This window comes from Corythoichthys intestinalis, chromosome 15 (assembly GCF_030265065.1).
Source record: "Corythoichthys intestinalis isolate RoL2023-P3 chromosome 15, ASM3026506v1, whole genome shotgun sequence".
Taxonomy (NCBI): Eukaryota; Metazoa; Chordata; class Actinopteri; order Syngnathiformes; family Syngnathidae; genus Corythoichthys; species Corythoichthys intestinalis.
Genome location: NC_080409.1, coordinates 15,008,131 through 15,035,973, shown reverse-complemented (window position 1 = coordinate 15,035,973; position 27,843 = coordinate 15,008,131). Strand labels below are relative to the sequence as shown.

Here is a 27,843-nt window from a genome sequence, read left to right as displayed (position 1 = left end):
ACAATTATTTGTAACTCCTTAGTGTAGTATGTATTGTGTTAAAACTTAATTAAATATTCCAACAATATTTCTATTGATATTATGCACGTTTTAGTTAGTTCTACTTTCTCAAACGAAAAAACCGACTTCTTTAATATGTAGTTCCCTCTTCAGCCAGCAGAGAGAAACATGTCACAAGCCAGTAGTCAGACCGCCAACGAAGAAACAGTACGCATGCGCAGAAAGTGTAAACAAAGCAGCATGGACAATGTGGTTGACGACCAAAAACAGGATTAAGGATGGAATTACTGTTCGTTTTCTATCATAATCTGAAAAAATGGACGCTGTGAAAGAACGACTGGCTCAATTCTCACTGGAGGCTCACGGTAGGGCTTCTATTGCTACTTATGTCCTTTATAAGCAAGTGTACTACGTCTTTTACTGCTATCAAGTACTGTGCTTCTACTACTTTACACGAATTCACTTCCTATTACTACTTTTTTCTGCATTACTTGTTACGACGTTTTGCTGACAGTCGAGCTAATATGATTTCTCACCCATATTATTCTTAGATTTGCTATTTATATCTTAATTACTATTATAAAGACTACAACTGCTCTACTCTACTAAATAATATTCCTTACTAGTTCTCCTGCTTACTTGTATTGCATTTACAATGTTTCAGATTTGTATCTGAGCCAATCGGTTCCATACATAGATGGGCCGCCCGACCCCCTGCACTTCTACCGCGACTGGATCGCTCCCAACAAGCCGTGCATTGTCCGAAACGGCTTCAACCATTGGCCGGCTCTCTCCAGGTGGACGCCCGCATACCTCAGGTAGGAAGACCCGCCAGCCAACAGCTCCCAGGACCTCTTGAGCGTCGGCTTCCTGTCTACAGGGAGAAGGTGGGCTCCAAGGTCATCAGTGTGGCAGTGACCCCTAACGGTTACGCCGACGCCGTCCGTGACGGACGGTTCGTTACACCTGAAGAGCGGCGCATGAGCTTTTCCTCTGTGCTGGACATTATTCAAGGGAAGGTCAGAACAACACTTGGTGCGCTTACGTTATGCATGGAAAGGTCAAAACACAACTTGTTGCGCTTACAGCTGTGTGTCCATCAGGTGAAGCGACACGGCGTGTTGTATGTGCAGAAGCAGTGCTCCAACCTACTGGAAGAACTTCCCGAACTGACGGACGATGTGGACGCGCACGTTGTCTGGATGAGCGTGGCGCTAGGTGAGTGAGTGTGCTTAATGACCTCCTTCAGTTATTATTTTCTTCTTTATCTAGGAAAGAAACCGGATGCTGTCAATTTCTGGCTCGGTGAAGCCAACGCCATCACTTCCTGTAAGAGCAGTTCGCCATGTTGACCGACTTCCCATAGAACCATAGAAAACCATAGAAAATGGCAATTTCTTCTACTTCTTGTTTCAGTGCACAAAGATCCTTACGAAAATGTTTACTGCGTCGTCTCTGGACAGAAAGACTTCATCCTGCTGCCACCCACTGATAGACCCTTCATACCTTATGGTAACTCTCATTTTTCATTAACATAGAAGGCAATAGATGCCCAAATCTTATTGAAAAATAAATCATTAAAAGTTAAAAATTATTAAATTAACTCATTGGCTGCCATTTTTTAAACATTATTTTTACTGTTTTTCAGTCACAGAAGTTAAATTTGCCATACATCTGCAATAACGAGATCAAACTCACAACCGTTGTGACCATAACGTGTGGGGGGACAGTTGCCCCTGAAACAAAGCAAAAAATACCCATACTTACCAAACAAAAAGAAAAAAAAACACACACACATAAACAGTATCTCAACATCATAAAAAGATACAATATGACGATGTCTCCTGTAGGTCAGCAGTGCCAAGTAGTTCCAAATAGATCTTCAAAAATTGAGTTGACCAAAAATCAACATACAACAATACTAGTATTTACATATAAAAATATGGGTTTTTGTGTCCAGTGGTAGGAGGGAAAAAATCAATCCGGAATCTGAGGGAAGTTAAAGGCCCTGGCATACATCTGGAAAGCGGTCCATCTTGTATAGAATTTGTATTTAGAGCCTCTAAGCGTAAGCCAGATCTTCTCTAAAGTTGCGTTCAGACTGCAGGCATATCTGATTCCAAGCTGTTTCGTCCTCAAGTCTGATTTTTAAGGCAGACTGTTCACATTTTTTTTCTCGCAAGTGTCCAAATTGGATTTGCCCTGCTCCACTTTTGTTGTGTTATATATATCGATATGTATATTTAAGGGCTGTCAAACGGTTAAAATTTCTAATCGAGTTAATCACAGCTTAAAAATTAATTAATCTTAATTAATCGCAATTCAAACCATCTATAAAATATGCCATATTTTTCTGTAAATTATTGTTGGAATGGAAAGATAAGACACAAGACATTCAACATACTGTACATAAGTACTGTATTTGTTTATTATAACAATAAATCAACAAGATGGCATTAACATTCTGTTAAAGAGATCCATGGATAGAAAGACTTGTAGTTCTTAAAAGATCAATGTTAGTACAAGTTATAGAAATTTTACATTAAAACCCCCCTTAACCCTTGAGAGTCGAAGGACGCGCCGGCGCGTCCTCAGCGCACGTCGTCTTTGAAGCGCCCTCACGTTTTAATTACGTCACCCTTATGCCTTTGGTTGGTCTCGTTTTAAAGTGCGGAAGTTGCGGTTTACTCTCGTTATTATTTGAAGTCAATCGACCAACTAGAACGTGAGATATTGTCATTTAAGTTTTATAGTTTTATTGTCCTCTCAAAAAAACATCAAAACGCTGCATGGATCATTTGTTTATGTCTATATTTCCATCATTTCTTGTCCTTTTTCAAAACGGAAGCTCCATGAAAAAAACACAAATCAAACGAACCCTTTCGAAGTCACAGTGGAAGCACAAAATGCGTTTTTTTTTTTTTTTTTATAAATATAACTGCCGCGCGAGGTTCTACCGAACGAGAGGGGAGGAGTGTTCTGAAGCAGCGAGGTGGCGAGCGACGGCCGTTTGGTTCGAGCAGCGACTTTGTGTGACTTTGACAATGAATGGAAAACTAAATTTAGCGCAAGAAATTGTGCTTTTTGATCAACTTGAGGAAGAGGATGGTCCAAATTCGTCATCATCGTCTTCTTCGGAAGAGTCCTCGAGTGAATTTGAACACGTGGGTGACGCCATCGACGAGCAGAGGTAAGCCAACTCACTCTTTTTTTTTTTTATGATGAAAAAGTTTCTTTTGAAAGTTTCTTTTTATATTGCAAGACAAAGTTAATTTTGATGCAATATAAGTGTGTGTTTTTGAATATAATAATAAAATGTGCATATCAGATCAAAGTCGTACGTGCACTGTGGGTATCCCAGGCAGGAATTTATAATTTGTGGTGTTCTACTTTCTATATGAAGATTAGGGATGTAGCACATATTCAGCTATGGTATTCTTTCTATTGTCATACATATAGATTTCCATTATTATTTATTGCTGTATATATTTTTATTTCATACTTTATTATTTTCATAAATACTGACTTTTTTCATGTACATTTATAGTGATAATGAAAGTAAAGTGAAATGAAAATGGAAGGGTGGAAAGAGGACCAACACCCCATGGAAGTGTGAGCTGTGTGATGTAGCCCTGTGTCTAATTGCAGGACGAAACTGCTTTTCAGAGTGGCAAGCCTGACAAAAATTTAACTTGTTTATTGTAAATATTTTTGAAAATACTTTTTTTTCCAATGTTATATATATTTTTTCCCCCCCACAATCAGCATTCTCAATTTGTGTATATAAATGTGTGTTCAAGAAGCTTGATTGTGTGTACATAGTTTTCATCAGGTGATGGGCCGCAATACCTAAACTCATAAAGAGATGGCCTCTAAACACTTTTTGTGTTAGATGGTATATATTTTTTCACTGTTCTTCACTGTTTGGTCTGCTGTATATAACCTGTTTTGACTAGAGCATGTATAAAGGCAAAAAACACCTATGGCTATACCTGTTGTTTATGTTGAATTGTCAAATATAAGACTATTTATTCTAAATTTTTTTGGTTGAATGTTCATTCTAACATGTTGAATAAATATTACAAAGTTTCAAAACGGTTCGTTACGCATGTTTGGTTGTCAATTGGACATCAATATTAAAAATTTTGACAAAACGATTTTGGAATTTTTGGTCTTTTTGGGCCCAAAATGATGATTTATAATTGGTTAGTGAAGGAAACAACAGTTTGGACATGAAGTTCAAGGTGTCACAAAAAAAGGGACCAAACCAGGTCATCGTAAACAATTCTTTCTTTGAAATATAAAGGCAACTTCAAAGGCATGCAAAATCAGACAAAATAGGCCCCGACCTTAAAGGGTTAATGTTTCGTTTTAATAAAATTTGTAAAAATTTCAATCCAAAAATAAACTAGTAGGTCGCCATTGTTGATGTCAATAATTACACAATTCTCATGGTCATAAAATCAGTCGCACCCAAGCGCCAGCAGAGGGCGACAAAACTCCAAAAAACAGAAGTAACAAGTGCACATGACGCTGTGCTGTCATTTTAATCTCTTTGAGGGGGGCGTGTGCGTTAATTGCGTCAAATATTTTAACGCGATTAATTCGAAAAATTAATTACCACCCGTTTACGCGACAATTTTGACAGCCCTAGTTTACTTCTGTTTTCCTCAGCGTGCTCTATACTTCTTTTTAACCGTTCTGAACTTCAATTGGCGCTCTCTGCCGGCAGTTTTCGGCCGCGTAAAATGAAGTCACTGACAGTCAAATCCCATACTAGTTGTTCAGATTGAGGAGCGTGTTCTCCATATGAAACTACCTCCCATGTGTGGTTTAAATCCGTATCGTAAAAATCGGATTTCTGTGCTTTGTGACTGTTCAGACTTCAAAAGAGCCATCCAGTTTGAATATAGATGGGCTAAAAAATTGGATTTTGGATGCCAGTCTGAACAAGGCCTAAGTGAACACAATTCTCAATTGATTTTATCCAAAGCGTGTGACAGGGGGAGAAGCGAGATTTTCATGCAAGAAGTATCAGTCGCCTTGCTAAAAGGATAATCTGTCCTAATTCATCATGGACAATTTGAACACTGATGAACAATTGAACCGGCTGTGGATGATGCCTCAGCGCCATTGAGGGCAATAGACAACCATTCCATTTGATGATTGCCAGAATTCCAACGTCTTTTTAACACAAGTTGAGTCAAGTGTCATTGAAAGCATATCATACACATTAGCGTCCACTAGAAAGTTGCACTTTTCAAGGCTACGGTGAATGAAATAAATGATCTTTGACGATCATGACGTTTAACCTGTTAGAGGGCACTCATCAAAGTAATGGGCTGCCATTGACAGTGTAAGGCGTCCCAGTCAAAATTGATTGGATCTGTTAAAAAGACTATCGCTTCTTCGTTGTCATTTAGATTTTTTTTTTTAATTCAACAAAAAATATATAAAATAATAAATACATCATAATAAATAAAACAATACTTGCAATCATATTTATTTTTTGTTTTTCTTTTATAAATAATTTTTAAAAATAAATATAAAAAATACAAAATGAATAAATTAGAGATGTCCTGATCGATCGGCGTCCCGATCTATCGGGTCCGATCACGTCATTTTCAAAATATCGGAATCGGCAAAAAAATATCGGCCATGCCTTTTTTTAATATATTTTTTAATTAAATTCTTTTCTAACTGTATTTAACGTTACAGACATAATGTGTTACACTCATCCAGAGTCTTTAGTTTAGGCTTAAGGTAGGGTTATCAAATTTATCCCGATAACGGCGGAAATTAATTTTTTAAAAAATGTATCACGTTAAAATATTTATTGCAATTAATGCAATGCATGCACTGCACGACCCACTCACGCATTGTCGTGCTCAATCTGTAATGGCGCCGTTTTACCTATATAGAGAGATAAAAGGCAGCGTAAAATGAGTAGAGTGAATTTTGGCAGCCTTTGGAGCCTTTTTTTTAATTGTCTAAAGCCTTACAATCCCTCTTCCTACGATTAAAAATATCATGGGGAGCAATGTGGGGAAGCAAGGTAGCAATTGATCTTTTTCTTAACATCTTATTTCCCAACGCAGAGAAGATATATCAATTGCTAGCACTACGCACAGTCATGGTTCCACTTCCCATCATGCATTTGGGCATGACTACAGTATCATTTACTGAAAGCGCAACAAACACTAGATGGCAATATTTAGTCACAATATACAAAGTCACAAGTCTTTCTATACGTGGATCCCGCTCACAGAAAGAATGTTAATAATGTAAATGCCACCTTGAGGATTTATTGTCATAACAAACAAATACAGTACTTATGTACTGTATGTTGAATGTATATATTCGTCCGAGTTTTATTCATTTTTTTTTAATGCATTGCCAAAATGTATATGATCGGGAAAAATTATCGGGAATGATTGGAATTGAATCGGGAGCAAAAAAAAGCAATTGGATCGGGAAATATCGGGATCGGCAGATACTCAAAATAAAACGATCGGGATCGGATCGGGAGCAAAAAAACATGATCGGAACAACCCTAGAATAAATAACAATATTTACAGATTTTCTTACCTTTTTGAAAATTAAAAATTTAATTAAAAAAAAATATAAAAAAACTTTTTAAAAAATGCCCCCCCCCAAAAACATTTATTTTTATTTATGTATTTTTAAAAATGAAAATATAAATATCAATGATTTATTTAGAGAATAGTTTTATCTATATTTTTCCAAATTTTTATTTTTAACAAAAGGAAAAAATAAATCTATTCTCATTTTATTTGATTAATTAAAAAAAGAAGTGAAGGAACATTATATTATTATATATGCACCATTCACAAGTGCAAAGACTTGGGTCCACTTTCTGAGTGGGAACCGTGACTTTACGTAGTTGGTAAAATCATGAGTGTTCTGTTAACACACAAAACAGTGAGCCTGACTTTATCTGTCTGTTAAAGGAAAGTTAAACTTCTTTGTTAATTCTTGCAAGGGCCCAAAAAAATTGTAATCAAATATTCATTAAATATAAAATTAAGCCGCATCAGAGGGTTAAGAGTCACATGCGTGTCCAGAGCTGTGGGGTGCCAACTCCTGCCGTACAGTCACTAAAGTATCAGTTTTAACCGTAACAGTAGTAACATCAGAGGTGGATAGATTAGCCAAAATGTTTACTTCAGTAAGGGCAGTGTTACCTCAAAATAATATTACTCAAGTAAAAGTAGTCATCCAAATAATTTACACAAGTACAATTAAAAAAGTATTAAGTGACTGCTTACGGATTTTTTCTAAACGATGCTATTTTTTTCTTTTCTCAGTACATATCATTTATATGAACAGTTAATAAAGTGTTATACTGCACTAGAACTTATCACATGACCATATTAGGCCAAAGAAATACACAAAAATCATCAAATTCCGACGAGAAAAATAACAGAAATAAAACACCCGACTAGAGAGCATGAGGGCCCTCTAGTGGAGAAAACATTTCTGACCACGAAATGAAGATGATCATATATCCGGTTTTCCGTTGGTGCCAAATAAAAACTGGGATCGAGGTTGAAATCTGCCCTTTCGAGTAATGTTGAGGGCAGCGTTCTATGTGAAACAGTTTATTTTTTACAGGCGTGATCAAAGGACTTCCGAATACAAGCTTGTGTGTGGTCATGTGACTATTGTTACGTCTAATTGGTATCACGGAGTCATGTGATTATTTTTGCGACGGCTCTTTAGTGAAACTGTTTAGTGAGCCACTGTTCGTAACTCTAGCAAAACTAAAGTAAAATCCTATATGTATAATAAAGGGGAAAAATGTAAGGATTTTAGTGTAGCCCAAAGTAGAGGAGTAAGAGTAGTGTTTTTTTTCTTCAGAAATATACTCAAGTAAAAAGTATGGTGTGGTAAAACTACTCTTATACATTTTTATCAAAAATTGCTTGGGTAAATGTAACGTGTTACTGCCCACCTCTGATTAATATACAAACCATAGTAATCTATACTGGCATGTGTCCAGGTCTCTACCAGCCCGCAGTTTACAGGCAGAAGGAAGATGGTGACTTTGAAGTGGTGGACCAGAAAAACAGCCAGAAGGTACGTTCGAGTTTCGTAGGTCATTCCTGGACTCTAGGTTCGTAGTAACTGGTTCAAGGTATGATGTCCACAAACATTAGACTTGCGTACAGTTTTGCTTGGCTAGACAATAGGGGTGCAACAACTAATTGACAACTAATCGATTAGCAAATTAATTGGAAATTATTTTGATACCCAATTAATTGTTTAGGAACTTCTTTAGCTTAAACTATTCCAAATTCTTGAAATCAACCTTACCCATTTACATGTAACACCTTTAATAAAGAACCTGATTACCACGATTCACTCTAAACTTAACTAGGGGTTTGAGCCCTAAACTTACCCAGTCTTTCATATAAATAGAAAATTATATATTTCTTTAGCCCTAAACTTAACTAGACCTTGGAATATTATGATTTATATAATCTCAAAGAAATTTTAACTACAGTGGTACTTAGGGAATTAATTGGTTCTGGAAGTAGTTTCTTAACCTGAAAATTCTGTAAGTAGAGACGCGTTTTCCATGAAAATGCCCTAATCCGTTCAAAGCCCCCCCAAAATTTAGACACAAAACTTTTAAAAAGCATAAAATTTTTTAACAAATACATGTTAAAATAGATTATTGCACAATAAACAAAATGAGTTGTGCATCATGTAAAAAACGTAAAGAATAAAAATGATGGTCATTTACCTTTTAACTGCGGTCAGAGTGAATCCCGGTCCTCTTTTTTAACTTCTCAAACCATCCACGCGATGCCTTAAACTCCCAGTGTTGTTCTTGCGCCGATGTTTTAATAGCATGCCGATTGTTGATGTGTTACGGCCATGTTCTTTGGAGAGATCAACCAAATGCACCCCTTTTGCATACTTTATTATCTTTTGCTTTGTTTGTATCGCCAAAATAACTCTTTTCTATTCCTCTTTTCACCATCACTTTCTTGGGAAATAAAAGATACGTACGCTCATGAGAAGCGGCTGAGAGACCTCACAGCCGGAAGTGCTAATGAAGAGGACATCACATACATACATTGTAGTACAGTGTTAGCCAACTGGATGCCAGGAAGATGCTCGGCAATACTCAATGGCAGAGTATGAGTACATCACTTTCAGTAAACTGGGAGCAGCGAGTAGCTGCCCATACAAGCAGCTCCCAAAACTGCTTTATTTTTGCCTTTCGTAACATGAAATTCACTCGTAACAAGAGGCATTTTCCCGGTTGTCGTAAACTGAAAATATAGTTTGTAGAGAAGTTCATAAGTAGAGGTACCACTGTATATGACTTGAAAGGATTAATAAACACTATCTAGTTCTAAAATCAGATGCTGGAAGAATGGTTTTGTGTCTTCCCTGAAGAGTGACCTCTTCTGACCAGCTTGAGCTCTTATCCCTTGCTATCAACAACCAATTTGTTCAAGCGTTCGTCATCCGACAACCACGCCCACTGCTTTCAAAGCTCAGTCAGATCAAACGTTCGTCATCCGCTAACTGTGCCTCGCGAGTACTATGGGCAGCAGCTCAACCTACTTGGCCAATTCCAGGCAATGAGTTAATTTTGGGGCATTTCACGTCATTTCCTGTTGATTTGGGGTTACTAAAAAGTGACTCAAAAATGTCCCCAAATGAATCGGAAGGGACAAGTAACCTCTAAATCCCTAAAATGAACAGGAAGTGACCTGTAAATGCCCATAAGACTGACTGTGAAAGCTCTGGTTTCAGTGCCACTAATGGCGCTACTCGTCCAAACCAGTCCAAATCAATTGGAAATCTAGCGCAGTCTATGGCAGCTAGCCGATTCCTTTTCTTTTCTTTTTTTTTAACACTGCTGGCCAAAAGTATTGGCACCCCTGCAATTCTGTCAGATAATGCTTAATTTCTTCCAGAAAATGATTGCAACTATATCTTCATTGATTTTGCTTGCAATAAAAAAAAACAACCCACAAATGGTAAATGGTGTTATACTTATATAGTGCTTTTCCACCTTTCAAGAGAGAATTGGGGGGAGGGGGGGGATCATTTTCATTTTACACAAAACTAAAAAAAATGGGCTATTGGCACCCTTTGAAAATTGTGATGCTTCTCTAATTTGAGTTATTAACAGCACCTGTCGCTTACCTGTGGCACATAACAGGTGGTGGCAATAACTAAATCACACTTGCAGCCAGCTAAAATGGATTAAAGATGACTCAACCTCTGTCCTGTGTCCTTTTGTGTACCACATTGAGCATGGAAAAAAGAAAGAAGACCAAAGAACTGTCTGAGGGCTTTAGAAGCAAAGTTGTGAGGACGCATGGGCAATCTCCAAAGACCTGAATGTTCCTGTGTCCAAGTGCCCAGTGTCATCAATAAGTGTTAAGCCCATGGCACTGTGGCTAACCTCCCTAAAAGTAGACGGAAAATATTGACGAGAGATTTTAACCAAAGATTGTGCGGATGGTGGATAAAGAACCTCGACTAACATCCGAACAAGTTCAAGCTGTCCTGGAGTCCGAGGGTACAACAGTGTCAACCCGTAGTGTCCGTCGGCGTCCCCTATGACCCAGAGACATAAAAAAGCCAGGCTGGAGTTTGCCAAAACCTACCTGAGAAAGCCAAAAACGTTTTGGAAGAATGTTCTCTTGTCGGTTGAGACAAAAGTAGAGCTTTTTGGGGAAAAGGCATCAACATAGAGTTTACAGGGGGGGAAATGAGGCCTTCAAAGAAAAGAACACCATCCCCACAGTCAAACATGGTGGAGGTTCCCTGATGTTTTGGGGTTGCTTTTCTGCTTCTGGCACTGGACTGCTTGACCGCGTGCATGGCATTATGAAGTCTGAAGACTACCAACAAATTTTGCAGCATAATGTAGGGCCCAGTGTGAGAAAGCTGGGTCTCCCTGAGAGGTTATGGGTCTTCCAGCAGGACAATGACCCAAAACACACTTCAAAAAGCACTAAAAAATGGTTTGAGAGAAAGCACTGGAGACTTCTAAAGTGGCCAGCAATGAGTCCAGACCTGAATCCGATAGGACACCTGTGGAGAGATCTGAAAATGGCTGTTTGGAGAAGGCACCCTTCAAATCCCAGAGACCTGGAGCAGTTGACCAAAGAAAAATGGTCTAAAATTCCAGCAGAGGATTGTAAGAAACTCATTGATGGACGGTTGTTCGCAGTCATTTCTTCTAAAGGTTGTGCTACAAAGTATTAGGCTGAGGGTGCCAATACTTTCGTCCGGCCCATTTTTTGAGTTTTGTGCAAAATGATAATGATTTTTTTCCCCATTCTCTTTTGTTTTTTTTTTCATTGCAAGCAAAATAAATGAAGTTATTACTACCAAAGCATTTGTAATTGCAATCATTTTCTGGGAGAAATTCAGCAATATGTGACAGAATTGCAGGGGTGCCAATACGGGTAAATAGTGACAAATCTTGGCGGGAGCATATCGATAATCTTTTGGGCTACAAAGTATCGCAATATATCACCTTTTCGATATATTGTCGCACTGCACCTGGCCAAACAAACTATGGTGCTGCGGACTAAAAGTCGGGCAAGGCACGGGCGTCGAAAAGTTTTAGGTCAAGGACATTGTAACCCAGGGACTCACTGAGTAAGTGTTCTTTTTTTCCTGGGCTACACACAGGTGCCGTGGATCCCCTTGGACCCCCTGGATCCAGACTTTGAGAACTACCCCATGTATCGGCAAGCGCGACCGCTGCACTGCAGCGTGAAGGCGGGGGAAATGCTCTACCTTCCGTCACTGTGGTTTCACCACGTGCGCCAGTCGCATGGCTGCATTGCAGGTATCCACTAAAACGAGAATAAAATTTTCCTGAGTTTAACTCATTGACTGCCATTAAAGGCGATAGACATCTAATCCATTTGAACTTGGTGGGGGTCAGGGGTGGAGCTTGGGGGCACATCAAATCATCTCCAGAAACGTAAAAACAATTATTAGCAAGTCTTAAGTGGGTTACGAAAGTGTTTCTGCCACGTGGAGAGGAAACACCACTACAGCGGCAGGGATATGTACAGGCGCGTGGTCGAATCACTCTCTTTTGAAGGATGAAAAGGGCTTTTTGGGGCAGTCCTAGTCAAAATTTCAGGGCTCTGTGTACCAATTAGGGCATTGGTGGAGAACAGTATTTTAAATGAACTCTAAAAATCCCATGTAGTCCCTTTAAAATGGGAAGTTTCTCTTGTTAAAAATATAAAATTTTGCATTTAGAATTTAAAATTTATCACGTAAGGATATGAAATTTCTAATGTTAAACTGGAATTTTATGTTAAAATGTTTAATTTCTCAAGGTGAAATGTGAAATTTATCACATTAAAGAAGCGAAACTTCTCATTAAAATGTGAAATTCCACACATTAAAATATAAGGTTCGTCCTTGAGCCTTGTTGGCCATGTTCTTTTTTGGAAAATAAACATTTTTAGATGACACCTAGCCAAATGTAGGTGAATATAAAGCTGATTTGACATCTCTCTCACACTTGCGTTTTTTTTTTTGCAGTCAACTTCTGGTACGACATGGACTTTGACATCAAGTACAACTACTTCACACTTCTAGATGACCTCACGACCTTACAACACGGAACTGAGAACTAGGCCGAAGCTACCCACTTCCTACCGCTGCTGTGCTTCTAAAACGGTCCAAAATACAATGTAGTGTTGAACTTGTTTATTCATGCACCCGGTGCAATTTAAAACCCTTACAATTGAAGACCGTAGCGTGTACTCATTTAATTTTTGGTATGTAACCAGACAAACAAAAAAAAAAAAATCAAAAAGCCATAGAAAAAGTGAAGGGAACAACTGAAATTCTAATTTTAAATCTTTCTTTTTATTGCAACATCTCCAAGGCAATCACGCGGCTTTCTTAAGTCATTTCTGTACACGTAAACAACATACAAGCAAAAAATACAAAATGTCCATCTTTGCCTTGCATTCCCCACCACAACCACATGAGTGTGCTGACCATAATGCAACTTCCAGTTCTGCAGAAAAGTCTTATCCAAAACTTGGCAAAAAAAAAAGATGTTCAGCCATCTACGTTACCGTGGCAGACAGCGACGCTGCGGTGGGATGGCACCCAGCGGTTGTCGTGGAGCCCCGTGCTGCAGCCGGGGGCGTCCCGGCGCCAGGCAGGGCAGCACATCCAGAACCCGGGCCCGTCCGGCAGTGCTTGGAAGTACGGCTTGCGGTGCCAGCGGCACAGTGACACGTCGCCACGGACGTAGCGCCGCTTGCATCGCTTGCAGGGGTCATCGCGGTAGCGGGGGTCGGACACCCATAGGGAGTCGGCGGGTCGGACGCCGTAGTTCTCAATGATGAACTTGAAGTAACGGCACGAGCACTTGAGCGCCGCTAGCGCGCGGGTGGGGAGCAGCGCGAAAACGGCCAGCAGAACGTCAGGTGGCAGTGCGGCTAGCGATGGAGTGCCTGGATCGGGTAGCGCCTCCGGGACTTCGCATAGTTGCCGTCTCATCTCCGGGAAGTCTTTGGCCGTCTCCGCCTGCTCCGCCTTCAGGGACGGCGGTGGCAAAGGGGTGGACATAAACAATAACCCAGGAGGGGGTTCCGTCTCCTCCAGCGAGGACGGCTTTTCCAGAGACGGAGGCGACCTCTGATGTACAATCGGTGTCAGGCTATGATTCGAAACAGCAGGCGATGGCGAAGGGGTGGAGAGAAACAATAACCCTGGAATAGGTTCCGTCTCCTCGAGTGAGGGCAGCATCTCCAGAACCGCGGCGCCATCTGAGTGGGAGTATCTCGGATGTACAATCAACTCGGGGTCTGAAACGGCTGGCGGACATGACAGCGGCCTCCTTAGTTGCAACTCCTCGTTGCGATGCTGCAGACATTCCAGCTTGGCCACCATGTCTGACACCCTCACGCTCTCCAGGTCCTCAGTCCTGGCCACGCTGAGTTGAGCGTGACGTCTGCTAGCGCGGCGCTCTTCCAGAAACGCCACCGTGGCACCCACCGACACAGTCTGCCGCGCCGTCTCCACTTCAGGTGGCGCAAAGAGTGCGATCTTCTCGCGGACGTACCCCGGTTTGATGACAGCCCACATGTCTGGGAGGGCGACGGAGTCTTCCACCTGACAACATGGCGCTGTCTCCACCTCAGGCGATGGCGGCCTGCTCCAGGCAGTGGTACCCGGGTCCCGATGGAGGTTTTGGTTACCTGCGGACAGATGTGGGCAGTAGTATTACAGGCGGTCTTTCTGGTCCACCACTTCAAAATCCCGGTCTTCTTAGAGGCCTGGACACATCCCAGTAGAGGTTACTTACTATCGTAAGTATGTTATTCAGAGGTGGGTAGTAACACGTTACATTTACTTGAGTATTAATTCATTTGGGAAAAACAAACTTCCAAGTGCCATACTTTTTACTTGAGTAGATGAGATGAAAGGCTACTCTTACTGCGCAACACTCATTTTTTCCCTTTTTATTCTACATTTAAGATTTGACCATTTTTACCAGACGTCGCAACAATAATCATGACTTCATTATACAAATAGGACGCAAGCATCGACATATGACCACACACGAGCTAGCAGTCAGAGGTCCTATGATCATGGCGGCCAGTTCAATCACGTGACTTCTTTAAAGCGCCGTAACAACTATTTCACTCGAAAGTGCAGACTTCAACCTCTCCCAGTTTCTATTTGGCACGGATGGACCACGGAAAACCGGATATGATAGTTTTAATTTCATGGTAGGAAATGTTTTCTCCACTACAGAGCTCTCATGTTGTTTGGACTGGTGATGTAGACGTGGCCAAATATGGTTAAAAGGTTATACAGGGTATCCGCGAGGTCTTAAAAAAATAAGTTAAATCCAATCATTTGATTTAAGGCCTTAAAATGTCTAAAATTATCCTAAAATTTCATAAAAGGTCTTGTCTTAAAAATCTTGACTTTTTTTTTTTTTTTTTTGCTACTACTAGTAGTAGTGCTTTGTGCGCATTTGTATCACGTGTGAAAGAACTAGGAATAAATTCATATACTCTGCAAACAATTACGGGCCTCCAATTTTCCTTCAAATCTTTTGTACATTTTTTGGCGGCAAGGATTTGAAATTGGCCTTAAATTGTATTCAGTGTGGTCTTAACATATCTTTAAAAGTCTTAAATTTGGCTTGTTGAACCCTGCAGAGACCCTGTTATAGTACAGTATAATAACAGTTCAAGTAGACGTGCTGAGAAAATATACCAATGCTTAAACAGGAGTCGACAATCTAAATGGCACGGTGGTCGAGACGTACTTTTGAAACAGTCAGGGCCACCAGAATATTCCAACCACTGGCCCGGTGGGGACATTAAAAATATCGCATCGATTAAAAACAAATTCTTATTTCACATTAATTCCCAGTGGTTCCGTGTTTTGATGACGTTACGCTATCCTGATCAAAGACAACCTCACAGTCTACCCAGCCAGCTGTTGGCTTTCCGTGTGGCGGAACCGCAACTCGTTCGCTCCCGCATGACCATGCGCTACCTGATTACTGCTGCTGATTGATTGTCAGTAACTCAGAAACCCACCTAACGTTACAAGACGACATGTTTCTGAAACCCCCAGCACCCGGGGGGGAAAAAAAGACCACTCAAGAAAGAGAAAGTCATCTGAGGAGTTCAGGGAAAGCTACAACCAATATGGAAAGAATAGGGAGAGAAAGTTTTAGCCCCAGTGGAGAGACTGCTGGAATTGGCTTGGCTATGATGAAACAAACAACAACAACAAAAAAAAGGTTAACTGTGAGGTGCGCAGAGCACTGCCCACATATGCACACAACTATGTTAGAGAAAAGTTAACGAGTACGAAACCTATGGTATGAACGTTATAATTCATTCGCGTGACTACAGAGTAAATGATACCGTTATAATGACGGTCTAGCTTGTTAGCCATAATTGACTTAGATATGTCTGACTTCTAAATTGTTACCACAACAACTGAGCCAGGGGAGACCTCCAGAGGGCGATAAGGGGAAGACAGGAAAGCTTCGCCCAGGGACGCGGTTCTTCTGCGGGCCCGCCTCCCCAGAAAAAAATTGTGTATGTTTCCTGAAAACATTAAAATATGTCTAAGTGGTCAGTAGAGTCGATTTGAGTTCATTCAGGTTTCTGGTTGGAGTAATCGTGTTCCGCGTTGGTGCACCACGTCAAGTTGAAAACGGGTAAATGCCGACGCCACACGCCAGTTTGTTACACTTCGATGTTACACAAAAATATTTTGGCGCAAAAACTGAGGAGATGGAAGAACTACTGGCTATACTGGAGTGATTATGGATGGGCTTACGGAATTGGAGTCTTTGCACTAGTTTCACGTTTTTGTTTTTTGTTTTTTTTTTAAACAGTCTTGCACCACTTTTCATCAAATCTACCTCAAAAAAATAAATTTTATTGTTATCAATAACTGACGCGTTGACCTGGCCCAGTGGCTAATTTCCCCTAGTTGTCTACCCCTGTAAAAAAAAAAAAATCTGCCATTGTAAGCAGTTACTCATAAATTGCGTGTACTTTTCCCTGAAATTTTTTACTTGCAACTAAATGGTCGCATGTGTGTCCTAATTTTGCTATAGTGCGAATGGAACAAAACATTAGGTCTCACGACCAGCAATTTCAAGTCCGTGAGTCTGAAATTCTCCCATCACCAGGGGTGGACTGGGACTAAAAAGTAGCCCTGGACTTTGACTCAGCCCAGCCCACAAGAATCACTATAGGAAGGGAAACACAGAACCACTAGGGGGGTCGGGGGGCATGCCCCCCTGGGGAGATTTTTTTTTTTTTTTTTTACATTTTATTGTAAAATGCATCAATTTCGTGCACTTTGAGAGAAAATGAAGAAAATATGTCTAGACTGTGACTGTCTGACTTGGGGCGCTCAAAGTACTGCAAGGCTGAACTAGAGTTGGATTCATTTTCTGTACTAGCTCTATGATCAACCTGAATAAACAAATGAAAAAAACTTGCTTTGAAAAATAAATTCTGTGTATCCAATTGATTATAATATATCTCTGTCTATAAAATGACTTCATTGTTTATGCCATAATTCAGTGGTCTCCAAACTATTCCACATAGGGCCGCAGCGGGCGCAGAATTTCATTCCAACAAAAGAAGACAACACCTGTGCGCTAATCTGGTGTCTTACAAGTGTAATCAGTTGATTGCAGTCAAGTGCTGCTTGTTTTAGCAGAAACTTCATTGGTTAAACTGTCGGTACTCGATTGGTTGAAACAAAAAACAGGCCCCACAGCGGCCCTTGAGGACCGGCTTGGAGACCCCTGCCACAATTAATCTTGCCATACAAATAATAAATTTCAATGAAAATACAATAAACATTTCAAGACAAATCCTGTATACATAACCTTCATTGGAAAGTGAAAACAGAAATGGAAAACAAAACGATAGATAAATGATTAAAGATATATATATCAATTTAACTACTTAAACTTTAAAGTAAAACCATTCATTTTATTAATATTTTGTTATATTTCTTCTGAATTAATATTGCTGCTGCGTGTTTCTTAGGAGAGTGATAGAAGGACTAGCATACTGTAACTTGACACGATTGCAAACGGGTACATGGACTAGCTGGCACTAACCCTTTAATTGTCATTTATTTCATTTAAAATGTAGTTACCTGGTGGATAACAATTGACAGTATACCGAGCAAGTAACACTCCTCATCCCTACTTACTTGCCCTGCGCTTGTCTGGGGAACTTCCACCAGCTTATCATTACCCCCTCCCTCTTCTTTTCTCTCTCCCTGCACCGGCTGCACGTCACAGCGGCTGCCGCTCCGACTCTTCACCATCGCCGATTTGCCAGGGGCTGGGCTGTTGTTACCCGACGTGGCCGTTGCAGCCAGACTGCTGCTTGCGAAAATATTTGTCAACTTATGACATTTTAACTAGGGCTGTCAAAATTATCGCGTTAACGGGCGTTAATTAATTTTTTAAATTAATCACGTTAAAATATTTGACGCAATTAACGCACTAGGCCCGCTCAGACAGATTTAAATGTCAGTACAGTGAAAGGCCAACTTGTTAATTGTGTTTTATGGAGTTTTTCCGCCCTCTGCTGGCGCTTGGGTGTGACTTGCATATGTTATGTGGCGTAATGTCGCCCTCTGCTGGCGATTCAGTGCAGCTGATTATTTGGGTTTCGGCGCGCTTTTCTGACGTGATTATATGTCGACGCGAACTCACACTAATAAATAGACAGTGCTATTCAGACCAGCTAACGTCCGCATCCAGTATTCCGTGGCAATTCTCATAGCCCCATCACACTGTTTGTGTCTAATACATGCATCGCTTGTGAGTTATATTTCTCCTTTGTTTATATTCATGAGCATTAGATAGTTATTGATGATGTGTATTTGAGTTTGTTCACATATATGGTGAAATGCAGTTACATTGTTAAGATGCTTGTGAGCTAATTGGCTAGTGCTACTGCTCAAATGGACACGTGTGTATACATTTTATGTTATTTTGTGATTTATGCAAGTTATTGACACATTGCCTTGTTATTTTCAGTTTTACAAAAATACATGAAACGTGCTCCTGTCAAAAAGAGATGACTTCAGTAAAGCCCATGCAACTTTGCCACACCGTCTAATTTCTTTTTGGAACTTATGTTCGCTATCTGTCAATTTATGTACTCACACACATTGAGGACAGAATAAGGCTACTAGTTTATTTTTTGATTGAAAATTTTACAAATTTTATTAAAACGAAAACATTAAGAGGCGTTTTAATATAACATTTCTATAACTTGTACTAATATTCATCTTTTAAGAACTACAAGTCTTTCTATTCATGGATCCCTTTAACAGAATGTTAATAATGTTAATGCCATCTTGATTTATTGTTATAATAAACAAATACAGTCCTCATGTACCGTATGTTGAATGTATATATCCATCTTGTCTTATCTTTCCATTCCCACAATAATTTACAGAAAAATATGGCATATTTTATAGATGTTTGAATTGCGATTAATTGCCATTAATTCATTTTTAAGCTGTAATTAACTCGATTAAAAATTTTAATCGTTTGACAGCCCTAATTTTAACGCTTCGCTCTCCAGTTTCTTTAATTTTTTTCTCCCTAACCTTCTCCGCGCCACCCTTCTTTTTTCCACCACCATCCATATTGTGCATTAACGCTCGTCGCTATTTTGCTTCCACAAGTAACCAATGAAGGCTATTCTGTGCTTTCTTCGTTTTTCTATCAGATTGGCGGTGAACAGCCAGGCGCATAGCTGCCACCTGTCAGATTGGATGCGAACTGTAGATAATCAGAGGATAGGGGGGATAAAAACAGTGAAGTATAATGAATGGCGGCCGCCGGCCGTCCAGGGCACCAGCCGTTCTGTGATCCTCCAGAACCCAAAGATTACCAGTCCGCCCCTGCCCATCACATCTCTGTAGCGTGACCGTAAACTCAAAATAAAACAGCAGATGTCTTAACCAATCAGCTACTAAAAGGGCGCAGGCCACGTATGTAATCAACGCACGTGCGTTTCTGCAAACAGGAAGCGTGAAGACGAGCACATGAAGAGAACAATTGATACTTTTTTGTTGAAGGCAAGGTATGACCTGTTCAACACATAGCTATCAAACCAGAGTCGCCAACACTTAATGAGCCACATCTTCCAGCGTCCAGCAAGATGACAAAGATGATTATCAAGTTAAATGTGGCCAACAATATTGCAAGATAATAATTGTATAATAAAATATTCAAATTCAAAATAATTCTTCACAAGAAAAATGGCTTAAACATATACCCAACCTGTAACAATCATGTCACATGTGCAATTCATTCACTTTTATGCCAATGTGACAAACGGCCTTTCAGTATTATTCGTGATAATTTGATCTTTTCTCCTACATTATTTAAATGAAAATGCAGCTGGCATTATCCACCGCCATTCAAGATGCGCCATGAGTTGATCGGAATTTTCAGTTAAAACACATGCACTTTTATTTGATCCAGTTTAATTAGTTTTTTCATTATATATTCAGATGTTTGAGGTCGGTGAAGGTCTGATCACATTTCTCGTGCTATTTAAATGAACATTATGTGGACCAAATTGTTAGTTACCGTAATCATTTACAAGTCAGTATTAGAAATAATCGAAAAACTAATATTGAATGCAATTCAAAATTTTGGTGTACCCAAACTTATGCACCCAAAAAAAAAATTAGCAGTGAAAAAGTATAGTCTAGAGCCCTGTACTTGAGTAAACCTTTTGTATGGCTACTTTAACTTGAGTAATATTACTTGTGCATGTAATGCGACTTGGGTAAATTTTCTGGCTACCCTACCCACCTCTGCCCGCAGACTTCCTCCGTCGTTTAGCGATGCTCTTTTCACGCCACCTGCCCTTCACTTTGCCGGTTCGTGGGGAGAGAGGGCCTTCCCCATATTGAGAGCCGCCCCTTGGGGGCTCTGGCGCCAAGAGCACGAAGAGCGCAATCTTCTCGCGCACGTGCCCCGGCTTAATGACGGCCCACATGTCCAGGAGGGCAACAGCATCTTCCGTCCGACAACACGACGGTTCGGCAGTAACGTTCACACGGAGCTCGGAGCGTACGGGCTTGATGTGCATGGCGACCCCGAAGACAGGAGGCGCGCATGGACTCCAAAAGGTCTCCGCGATGACAAAGAGACGGGCTCCGCCCCTTGATTGTCCGAAAGTGCAGAGATAGGCGCAGCCCGGCGCAACTGACGGCTGGTCACATGTCGAGGCCTCGAGCGGAGGAAAGCACCTGCGGGGTTCAAAGTTCAACAATCGGTATTTGGCAATCAGCTGGGAAGGACACATTGCTATGACGCCATGATAGCGACGTGTTTTACAATGCGAGCTTCAAAAACAAACAAGCACCCTTCCTCCTGTCATTCTTTCCTTCCGTTATACATGCTTTTCCCCTTTAGCAGTTCTTTCGTTTTCATCTTTTTCCCCTTTTTACTTCCCCCCCGACATGTTTTTTTTTTTTAAGCTTTTCTTGTCTTCCCATTACTTCCTTCCCCACATATTTACTTCCTTCATGGATATTTCATTGTTGGCTAATAATTGCCTAACTCATATTTATTTTAACTACGGGTGTGACAATATATCGAAAATATATCGCGCTACTTTGTTGCCCAAAAGGTTATCGATATGCTCCCACCAAGAAAGCGATATATCGTTTTAAAAGGTGTTATTGTTTAAAATAAATAAATAAAAATCTTCCATTAGAATACTGTCTACCTTGGCTCACTGGCTGCCATTGACGGCACAAAATGAAACCAGAGCATTCACACCCAATCTTTGGTGGGCATTTACAGGTCACTTCATATTCATTTTAGGGCAATTGTAGCCTGGTACACAAGACTCACCGCTGTTCCAGCTATCGAGTCTGGCCACCATTCAGCGGATAAAATTTCCAGGGCTCAGCATGCCACAGCAAACAGACAGCGGAGTGGACCAATCAGCGACGGTCGGACGTGACGTTAGTAAAGCGACGAAGGACTTGGCGCGGGAGTAAACATACGAGGAGAGCGGCGTTTATTCAACATGGCTAGCGCGAGCCAGACTGTTGTCAATGACTTCTGTCGATGTGTTTTTGGTAATTTAAAACTGATTTTACCGTGGATTGGAACATATTCTCGGCTCTACTGTTCGCCATCTGTGTTGTTGTGGAGACGACTTCCTACGCGGAAGAGTGACGTTGCTAGTTAAGAATACGTCACGCAAATAAACGAATCTGATTGGACGGCTGATTTTATTCTTGCTCGAGAGGCCGTTAATGGGCTGGGTCCCAGACTATTCTCACAGTGTTTGAAAAATACAGGGAGAACAGTCTGGCCGTGCCAGGCAAGGGCAATTGCAGATTACTTCCAGTTGATTTTGAATCACTTCCTATTCAGGGACATTCTTCTGCCACTTCCTTTTCAGTAATCCAAATAAGTGACCCGTAACTGCCCCAAACAGAAAATGGAAGTGGCAAAAATCAATAGGAAATGACGTAAAATGCTCTAAAATTAACTCTTTGCCTGGCATTGGCTGCAACTGTCGGTGATAAACGTCCAATCCGTTTAAAGTGGAAGGAATGATTGTTCATATAAATGTTTAGTCGTTGCCACCCTCCCATTACAGATGTATTGGACGTCTACTAGTGATAAACTCAAATTCACAACAGAAGGATAAAAAGAGCGTGTTTTTCTATTTGTTAGTTGTTTTGCAGAAAATCTTAGAATCATTTCCCGACCCATGCATCGATAATTGTCCCGCTGTATCGTGAAATCATCGTTACTGTGAGCCTTGCATCGACAATCGCATCGTATTGTGAGGTACCCAGAGGTTCCCATTTCTAATTTTACCATTTTTGGAAAAAAAAGGACATTTATTTTCTCCCAAATACATAGAGATTATCACTAAGGGAGAGAGTGTTTTTGAACAGCTATGATTGACTTAAGAGAAAAGCAGTAAGGCAAGAGATGCAGCAAAAATATGACTTTGGCAATTATGCTGTTAGGCTAACGATATGTGGAAGGTTAGATGCCATTGTAAACAGCAGCCATCTTAAAGCAGTGGACTTCCCATCTCTTTTGCAGTGAACCTGGGTTGGATGGAATACTCTTACCTCAGCAAAATCTTGACTGATTTTTGAACGTGATACCTATGACTTTCTTCCCTGTTCTCAGTCTTTCATCTATACCCGTGTTTTTCCAACGGTGTGCCGCGGCACAATAGTGTGCTGTGAGAGATGGTCAGGTGTGCCGCGAGATATTATCCAATATCGCATTTTATCTAATCGGGTGGAGTTGCAGTAGAAAGGAAAGAATAGGTAGAAAGTTCTCGGTCGTGTGCAAATGAGTGAGGTATTGCTCTTGTCGCGTTAAAGAACTGCTTTGATTTCTAGCCATCAGCCACCTTGCTGTCCGCGACAGTGTGGACCACAGCACGTCTACTGTACATGATTTGATTAGACTCGTCAAGTGTCGATATACACGAAAGTGTCCTTTCCATTTTATCCATATGTGGTGACCGTCAATCCTCCCAATGTTTTATTCCAACACATTGTCGAGGACAGCAAGGTGGCTGATGGCTAAAAATCCAAGCAGTTCTTGAACGCGACACGAGCAGCTACGTCCTCTCCAAGCGAAACACCCGACGCTTCAAAACAAGCCGATGGACCATTTTGTTCACCTTTGTGAAAACACAGAGAAACAGCCAACTTTGTTGAGAAAAACTACAAAGGTAAATAAGGAAGCCCTAAAAGCCAGTTACCTTGTCGCTGAACTTTTTGCTAAATCCAAAAAGTCCCACACTGTGGCAAAGATATTAATACTACCTGCCTGCAAAGCCATTGTCAGAGAGATGCTCGGCCCTGATGCGGTCAAAGACATTGCTTAAGTCCCTCTGTCTGATAATTCTGAGCTTTTCAAGCCTAACTGCTATAAAAAATTAAAACAGACAGCGCTGTTGACGAAGATTCCTGCCAGGATATTGGCTTTGTGTTCTTCTAAACAGGCTCAAGTTTCACACTGAGTAAGTATAAATATTGAGAAATTATTTTATAATTAAATATTAGAGGTGTGCAAAATTTCCGATTCTTAGAATATTCGCGATTCGGCCGTGGAAGATTCGAGAACGATTCACAAACATCCAAATTCCGATTACTGAAATATGCCAAGTAAAGCGGAAGTACAACACACTCAGCGCGCCGCGCGGTCAATGAGGAACGGAGCGAGAGTAGCTAAACATCATGCTTCTCATTACCCGGCCCCTCGGGTAATGCCAATGCTCAACTCACGGCTCTCGCTCAACTCATGCCACGAGATAAAAAAACACAACAACATACCTGACTGCTGCCGAAAAGCTGCTACTAAGTACATCCACATAATGTTACGGTAGATATCATTTATATAGGACTAGATGCAATATAGATTCGGTAGCGTTAGCAGCACACCTACAAAAAGCTAGATGCGGGCGTTAGCAAACGGCCGCCATCTTAAATCAGTACACTTCCCTGCAAGGCTGTTGTAGCGAACCTTCCAAGCAAACCTAATTAACTTTTTATCTAAAATACTCCTAAATCGGTAAAATATTGACTTGAATCTATCTTTAAAATAGTTTTAAAACTTTCACATGTCGAAAGTAGACAAAAGGGAAATTATGGAATAACGGGAGCAATTTTAACAACTTTACGGTTGATTCACAACATTAAATTAATTGAATGTAGTTTAAAGCTGCTGATACAGAATGGGGACAGGAGTTTTTTATTTACTGTTATTTTTGTATATTTGTTTACTGCTATATGTTAACTTGATACTGAAATAGTAGTTTGGTTTAGCCTGAGAGTATTTTTGAACAATTTTGGAACTAATGTACAAAACATAAAAAAAAAAATTAAAAAAAAAGGAGGAGGGTGCATCAATAATCGTTTTATAATTGAATCGGAGCCTCTGAATCGTAATCGAATCGTTAGGTGCCCAAAGATTCCCAGCTCTATTAAATATACAGTGTGTACCTCTACATACGATCACTTCGACACACGATCTTTTCGACATCCGACGTAAAATTTGAGCCGCCATTTGTTTCTACATCCGACGAGTTGCTCGAAATACGACGACATGACAGCACTGCAAACGAACGCACGGTGGATTTTCTTGTGTGAGAAATCAACACAGTTTTCAAAAAAAGTTGATACAGTTGGAGAAACAAGGAAAAAAGTGATGCTTACCTTTGAAATGAAGATGCAAGTTATAGAAAAATATGAGCTTGGTGTGCGCGTCCCTGAACTGGCTCAACAATACAGCTCCATGGTCCTCTTCCGACCACCGTTCGCCACTATTTATAAGTTAAGGTGACAGTTATTATTGTGGTAACATTGTCAAGGAAATCGCCAGCTTCGTCACGTTTTTATCATTTATTTAAGAACTTATCCAACACAAAACGCTCATTGTCTTAAGCAGTTGACTGCTCTCAAGAAAACTAAAGTATTATCTCTACCGCACCGACCTATCTCACTGAGACGTCAGCTTCGCGGTGCGTTCAGGGACAGTAAAAAGTGTCCGCCATATTAGAATCCGATTCGTTACATTATTTACAGGAATAATTATTAATTATTCTTATTATTCTTATATTATTCTGAATTATTTATTCATAACTTATTTGTTTTTCTATGTTTAATTGCCATTTGTAACAGTGCCAGCAGTATTTATTAGGAATTTAGTGTATGGTTTTAGGCTTTGGAACGAATTAATGGAATTATAATGTATTCCTATGGGAAAATCCTGCTCGACATACGACCATTTCGACTTACAAACAAGGTCCTGGAACGAATTAAATTCGTATGTAGAGGTACCACTGTACAGTACAGGGGGTAATTTTGGAAAGTTTTTGGTTTGTGCTGTGCCACGAGTTTTTTTTCCAATGTAAAATCATGCCGTGACTCAGAAAAGGTTGAAATACACTGATCTATACCCTCTCCCAACCCTTTCTTTTCTCCCATTGTTCCATCCCTTTTTTTTTTTGGTATCTTTTAACCTTTTCCTGTTTCCACTCCTTCCACCCTTTCCGGTTCCAAACTTTCTCCCCGATTTTCTTACCTTTCTCTATTTCTTCACAGTTCTCTTAATTTCCTTCCTTTGTTGATTCACCCCTTCCACCGCCAATCAAACTCACTGACGGCTACAGACGTCCGATCCAGTGAGATTGAGGGCTGGCAGTATTCCCAATCCATATGGGCGGGCTGGACGTCTACTAGTGACAAACTAATTTCAATTCACAGCAGGACGAATTGAGCCACATGATTAGACGTCTAGCATCGTCAATGACACTGACAGAATAAAAGATGTGGAAAGGATAGGACGTCTATCGCCAGCTAATAGACAAATTATCTTGAGGGGAAAGGGAGCATAAACAATAAAAACTATAAAATAAGCTTAAAATTAGCATGCAGCCCAAAGAAGTGCCTATCACACCCAAACAACCCTAAATAATCCACTTCCGGGTTTGCTCACTAGCAAACACTGGGGGCACCTGATAACGTTAGACGGCTGGCTAACAAAGTAGTATCGGCGATTTCGGAAACATTTGACTGGCGCCGATGAATGCAAATGAGAGGCTTTTAAAAATCTATCAACAATATATGTTTTAAATTGTATGGCTTATGTAGCACGACCTTTGCTAGCATGTTAGCATCATAAACTCAAAAGCGGAGGAGGCCTACATTGTCACTCACCTGATCTTAATCCGTGTAAAACAACAAGAAAAAGACAAAAACAGCGTCGAACCTCCGAGTCGAACACTTATGACGACCTCCCGAAAAGTCCTGTAAAGGTTTCGAGAGGCAAACAACGCGCACAAGCGCGAGAGTAAAATCGAGGTTGCGTTAATTTACGTTCAACTGGTATACCGGCGTCATTACGTCATCCAAAGATCGTCTGTAGTGGGAAGGTGGTGCCTACGGGATACGTTATGTTCGTTTTGTACAAATGTAGAGGAAACTATTTAGGGCCCGAGCACTAAGCGTGCGAAGGCCCTATTGTTTTGCAAAGGATTATTATTAGGGCCCGAGCACTAAGCGTGCGAAGGCCCTATTGTTTTGCAAAGGATTTTTTTTTTTTTTTTTTTCCAGGGCAAATGAAAACGGCCAATTTGGAGGCCTGAACATGCACGAAAAGTCACCAAAATTTGCACATACGTCCGGAAAATTGTAAATTTCGATAATTTTGCAACGTTGCAAAAAAATATAACAAAATGGCTCAGTGGCGCCCCCTTGAAATTTTAAAATTGGCCTATAACATTAGGGTCTGTCAGCGTAGAGCAATGAAATTTGGGGGGTCTATACCTTGTCCAAAACCGCTCCAAAAAAGCATTTACACGCATATTCCAAACCAAACAGGAAATCGGTTATTTTGGATCAAATATGAAATTTTGATCGATTTACAGGGTGCACATTTGAGACCTTTTCGCCGAGGGAGTTAGTTGGATCATCTTCAAAATTGGTGAGACTGTTCAGGAGACATATGAAATCTTAAGTTTTGAAAATGGTGCGTTTTCATTCACGGGTCTGACCTGGGCGTGGTGCCAAAGTCGACCATTTTTTCGGCAAAATGACAAATTCAGTAAATGACTAATAGTTCCTTGACACAACGTTCAATCTTTTTCATATTTGGCATGTATGTGTGGTATCCCACCCTTAACACGAGTGCATTGAAATATTACCCATTAGGTCTAGCGCCCCCTAGTGAGAACAGGAAATGCCTTTTTTTACGAGACAGGTTCCTCCTCCAAGGGAAAAAAATCTGTTGACCTCAAACCTGCATCAGGGGAGCCTTAAGACCTGTGTTCAGGTGCCTGATGAAAAATATTGAGGTTTCGTTGAGGCGGAGGGGTCCAAACAGGAAAGTGAAAATGAACGTCAACAATTTGTCACGCAAAAAACTTTGAACAGTCATAACTCGGCAGATATACAACATATCTGCGCCAAACTTCCCGTGTTTGTTGAGAGTCATACCCTGAAGGTTCTTGTAGGGGTCATTTGCATCAACTCTACAGTGCCAACTAGTGGCGACAGAAAGAAGTTTTAAAAAAGGCCTTTCCTATTGGGTTTTTTCAACATAGAGTGATGAAATTTGGGGAGGAGATACCTTATGCAAAACTGCTCCAAAAAGTCTCTTGCACCCGTATTCCAAATCCAACAGGAAATCGGGTATTTTGGATCGAATGTGAAATTTTTATCGGTTCACAGTAGGAGTTTACATTTGGAGGCTTGAACATGCAAGAA

The 27,843-nt window shown here is 40.5% G+C and overlaps 3 protein-coding genes across 4 annotated transcripts in view; 2 read left to right on the top strand and 1 right to left on the bottom strand.

Annotated features, from left to right (window-relative positions):
* Window positions 1–197: 197 nt before the first annotated feature.
* jmjd7 (jumonji domain containing 7) lies at window positions 198–12,710 on the top strand. Of its 2 annotated transcripts, none has more exons than XM_057859235.1 (9): window positions 198–365; window positions 665–818; window positions 881–1,019; window positions 1,104–1,218; window positions 1,273–1,329; window positions 1,417–1,512; window positions 8,024–8,100; window positions 11,695–11,854; window positions 12,568–12,710. In XM_057859235.1, exons 1-9 carry the CDS (start codon window positions 317–319, stop codon window positions 12,660–12,662), a joined length of 942 nt encoding a protein of 313 aa, XP_057715218.1. In that variant the 5' UTR covers window positions 198–316; the 3' UTR covers window positions 12,663–12,710. The 2 variants fall into 2 exon arrangements, with proteins under 2 accessions (XP_057715218.1, XP_057715217.1); XM_057859234.1 differs by having other exon boundaries at window positions 1,089–1,218.
* On the bottom strand, window positions 7,597–26,511 carry fbxo34 (F-box protein 34). The gene is made up of 3 exons (XM_057859233.1): window positions 26,296–26,511; window positions 20,393–20,832; window positions 7,597–14,243 (listed from the first exon to the last, which is right to left on the bottom strand). Exons 2-3 carry the CDS (start codon window positions 20,670–20,672, stop codon window positions 13,096–13,098), a joined length of 1,428 nt encoding a protein of 475 aa, XP_057715216.1. The 5' UTR covers window positions 20,673–20,832; window positions 26,296–26,511; the 3' UTR covers window positions 7,597–13,095.
* Window positions 14,680–27,843, top strand: part of exoc3l4 (exocyst complex component 3-like 4) — a 61,065-nt gene continuing 47,901 nt past the window's right edge. The window contains exon 1 of the mRNA XM_057859230.1: window positions 14,680–14,777. The gene's annotated coding sequence lies outside the window, so the exon portion shown is untranslated. The remainder of the gene's footprint in view (window positions 14,778–27,843) is intronic.